The sequence below is a fragment of the Laccaria bicolor genome, genomic scaffold (genome assembly GCF_000143565.1).
Source record: "Laccaria bicolor S238N-H82 LACBIscaffold_3 genomic scaffold, whole genome shotgun sequence".
Taxonomy (NCBI): Eukaryota; Fungi; Basidiomycota; class Agaricomycetes; order Agaricales; family Hydnangiaceae; genus Laccaria; species Laccaria bicolor.
This window is the reverse complement of record NW_001889874.1, coordinates 2,754,575-2,758,578: the sequence shown is the minus strand read 5'-3', so window position 1 is coordinate 2,758,578 and position 4,004 is coordinate 2,754,575. Positions and strand designations below refer to the sequence as shown.

Genomic DNA, 4,004 nt, shown 5'->3' with positions numbered 1-4,004 from the left:
GAAGAAAGTATGCAGAGGCGCCCCTCTGGCAGTGTACCACCTGACGCATATATATCGCCCCAAAGTCACCCTCTCGTTCGCTGGTGCGCCAATGAACAAGAATGAGTCAGTGACAGATGGCACCGTACTCAGGGACACGGGAACACAGGTCACAGAGGCACCATACGGCGCACAGCTTTCTCTAAACGCTGATATGCGCGAGGTCAATTAACAAGTCAAGGATACGGAGACACCATACCGCATTCTCAAGTGGGTGGGCGGATCGTTATGCCCTCAGAGACTGGTGGACAGCTCGTTGTGCCCGAGGTCGATCGATATAATCGTCATGTGAAGATGTGGGCGGTTGGATGGCGGACATCGGCGTCGTGTCACTTTACACGATGGCCCAAGCGGACAGGAACGACGGGACTTAACGGGTTTGGTTTGTCAGCAAGTAACGATGAACAAAGAGGCCTCACAAAAAGGACACAAAGAAACACCAATACTCACGCAATGTCCAATGTCATACTCTCCGTCGCGGTCGTTTTGAACATCCAAATCGTGCTTTCCGCCTCCTCGATCCACTTGGGGTCAAGTTGAACCCAAATGCGCTCGGGATTGTACGCGACCATACGTCTGCCTCCACCTGCGCGTCCAAGCTCCCTATGTGCATTGGAGGTCCAGCACCACCTCCCACATATCGCCCCTTTCAATCTTTGCAGCTTTTACCCAACCTTTACCACGTCAAGGTGTCGACGCCTTGTCATCCGAGCGCGCTCCCAAAGTCCGTATCCCGGCCGTGTGCAGTCGGATTGTACAATAATTGCACAACATCGAGGGTGTAGAGGGTGGAGAGTAGCCGCTGGCGCATTTGAGTGCAGTTGAGCAGAGGAACGAATGGAAAAGCCAATTCGATATGGGAAAAACGGACAACGAGAAATTTTTCGGAAAACGTGTTATATTATAGAGAAATTCGCTTACCTGCATAATACCTGCCTACATTTCTACTCCTGCAGCCATCCAATTGAACACAGTTGCAAAGAGAAATCGCCAATGGGCGTTGTTGACCAGGAAAGCTTTGCTCCTGTTTATTTTCTTTGCCGCTGATGTAATCGCTTTTCACGTCTTGTACGGTCACTGGCGAAGGGGAGCTTGGGATGCTAACGGCTCCAGGGGTCGCATGAAGGTAAGTAAGTATTCATATTTGGAGGGCCTACTTATCGTGGCAGGAAGTTGGAGTTACATCAAGCATTCAGTCACCCGTAGCCCCATTTTCGCGCCACGGTCTTATTTAGAAGGATCTCTCCTTGTCCATGGAGCTCGCTACACGTTTGGTCGAGACCACCTCGACAGCGGCTACAAAAAAGTCGAGGTCGCGTTCAGGGTCGCCGTCTGCCCATACAGGTACGGGCTACAGCGATAATGGTGATACGACACGCCCTCTCCTCGTGTTCACTGTTGACGACAACGAGAACTTCGAATTCGACGATCTGCCATCTTTCCCGCCGCCTCTGCCGCCTCGAATTGTTTATCTGGTACGAAGGGAAGGTCTCCGTCGACTATTGAACATTCGCAAGGCATTTCCAAATTTGAGGTTATCTGCGTTTTCAATGCCCTCTTCATCCTCTGCGGTTAAATACGAACTAAAAGCATCGTAGTCTGTACACCAATAATGACGAATGGTTAAAGTGCCCGCAGTTCACCGAGTTTCATGTGACACCATTCTTATAGGGGTGTCTTACTCTTTGCTTAGACACTCTGACCTTGCCAATAATGTCGGATTCCATCCCAGCAGCGCGGTTGCTACCTAATCGCAGCACTGAATCGCTCCATACACAAAGAATCCGCTTAAAGCCTGCCGAAGTTTTAGCAGCTCGAGATATCACCTCTCTAGTAAGGGCGGAAGATGCACTCTCCTTCGCTCACTCTGCGCGTACAGGGCTTGGAGCACTTCAACTTATTGTGGAAGACATACAGGTACAAAACGCTGTGCAAGAGATCAGGAAGGAGCTCCCATTTCGGAGGGATAAAATCCCGCATTGGTCCTGGATTGAATGGGATATGTATGACCCTTGGCCCCCGAGCTGTTATCCACACTCCATCTCCTTAAGCGCAACCACTCATCCAAAGATTCTTTGGAAAACCGGAGAACCGGCGTGTATTTTCATCCATCCACAATCCTATTTCTCGGTTAACTTGAACGACCAAAATCGCACACTCGCACTTGACAATTTCTCTTCAAATATACGGTTTCCTACACTGCCAGCCTTTATAGACTCGCTCGTCACGGTCCTCTTGGAACCCCCGTTGGGTTACTTTCATTCCCAGTTGGCCGGGTTCATGAGAGGTTATCTGGCCGAGCTTTTATATTACCCTTTTCGTGGCAACAATCCGTTGAAACCCAATGGAGAGCTGTGTAAAAATTATGCATCAGTGGCCAAACTCCTGCGAGAAGAAAATAGACCCTACTTCGTCAATTATCTGAAGCGCCACGGGCAAGTTAATTGGGAGCAGGAGATTGAAATTCGACGGGCTGTTTTAGAGAAAATGGGGTGAGTCGACATCATTGTGGTCTTGCACATAAAACATTGGTGGTTAACGGACGTTAGTCATCCTGCAGCACGTCCTTTTCCAGCTAAAAGTCGCGATCCGGAGTACAGGTGCTCGCATTCACGTCTTGGTTTTTTATCAGCCTTTAATTAGTAAAATAGCGCGCGAATGCGAACATTGTTTCCTGACAGGGGGTAAAACCATTTCTCGATATGATTTGGAAGTGGCTCACCATTCTTTAGGCCGTATAATTGGGCTCCGTTTGGGAAGCCTGGCTTATGTCGTAATATTCGAAAGCTTCGCAGATTTCGCTGATGAGCGGGAGAGGTCAACATGGTATCGACGCCGGCGTAGGCTGCGTTTGACCTTCAGAGAAGTGTTGAGGAAGGGTTTCAATTCTTGAATTCTTATCATGAATGAAATTTAACTGGGCGAAGAATTTTGTGACTGCAACGCCTGTCTGCCATCGAGGTCAACAAAATATGTGGAATTAAGGTCGCTGTTCCAACATGAACTATATGGCACAGAGAGGTTTGGGTGCGTCGGACCATCGTGAAGGGAAGATGCAGATGAATCAAAGATGAATGCATGACACACAGAAACTGTCATGTGACATCTGCGCACGGACCACGGCGACCCATCGTCATCACAGCGTCTATGATTTGGCCTGCTACACTAAACTGCAATTGACGGACACATTTAGAAGGCTGCACTGATTCTTGAAATTGTCGTATGAAGCATACTGACACGATATTACCAGCTTCCTGCTTGCAAGTTGAATATGTTGAGAAAGGTTCGCTTTCCGACCTTCCCACCTTGTTCCCTCTGCTAACTCACCTGACAGTGAAAGTATCCAGCCGCACATATATACCTTTTCAAGCTCAATTTGACTGTCTCTCAACCTCGCCTATGTACTCTCCATCTCGTCCGTGTTCAGTGGGATTAGGCCTCCGAATGTTGGAGTACCATGAAGGGGGATATTGAATATAGGATTTGTACATGTGGGTTAGTGAGATCCTTCTATCCGTGTGGAAATGCTTTTTACGGACTGACATGCTCCAGCCAGACCGAAACATCTCAGCTGTATCACACCCACAGCATTTCCCGTTGTTTAAACAACATCGGCCATCCGATGACGTTCCGCAACGACGTCCGCATGCTGGTACGGTGCCTAAAGATACGGTGACTCCCTTTAATTTACTGTTCAACGTCTCAGCAACCAGCTGAGGACGGGACGACTCAACCCGCCCTTTCGGAAATTCAGCCATTGGGAATCAGATAGACATCGAAGGTCTGTACGAAGTGAAACTCCCCTTGCCCAAGAACCGAGCGGAGGGTGAGCTCAAGCATCCGGCCAAGGTCGCTAGTACGTTTGGAGGTGAGAGTCGCTTTCATTTTCCCCGCTTTCTGTTTTCACCGTGGATGTACATGGCTCGGAGGATGCCTTCCGTTGAGAAGAGTGTTGTCATGTGCAT

At 49.0% G+C, this 4,004-nt stretch overlaps 2 protein-coding genes across 2 annotated transcripts; both read left to right on the top strand.

The window, feature by feature from the left end:
- Window positions 1–267: 267 nt before the first annotated feature.
- On the top strand, window positions 268–1,741 carry LACBIDRAFT_323096 (uncharacterized protein; the record flags this gene model as incomplete). Its single annotated transcript, XM_001876314.1, has 6 exons — window positions 268–421; window positions 702–778; window positions 947–1,169; window positions 1,209–1,383; window positions 1,638–1,692; window positions 1,733–1,741. The coding sequence occupies 6 exons, from the start codon at window positions 268–270 to the stop codon at window positions 1,739–1,741; spliced, it is 693 nt and encodes a 230-aa protein (XP_001876349.1).
- Window positions 1,742–3,261: 1,520 nt separating this feature from the next.
- LACBIDRAFT_309331 (uncharacterized protein) lies at window positions 3,262–3,513 on the top strand (the record flags this gene model as incomplete). The annotated part of the gene is made up of 2 exons (XM_001876313.1): window positions 3,262–3,322; window positions 3,374–3,513. 2 exons carry the CDS (start codon window positions 3,262–3,264, stop codon window positions 3,511–3,513), a joined length of 201 nt encoding a protein of 66 aa, XP_001876348.1.
- Window positions 3,514–4,004: the final 491 nt, after the last annotated feature.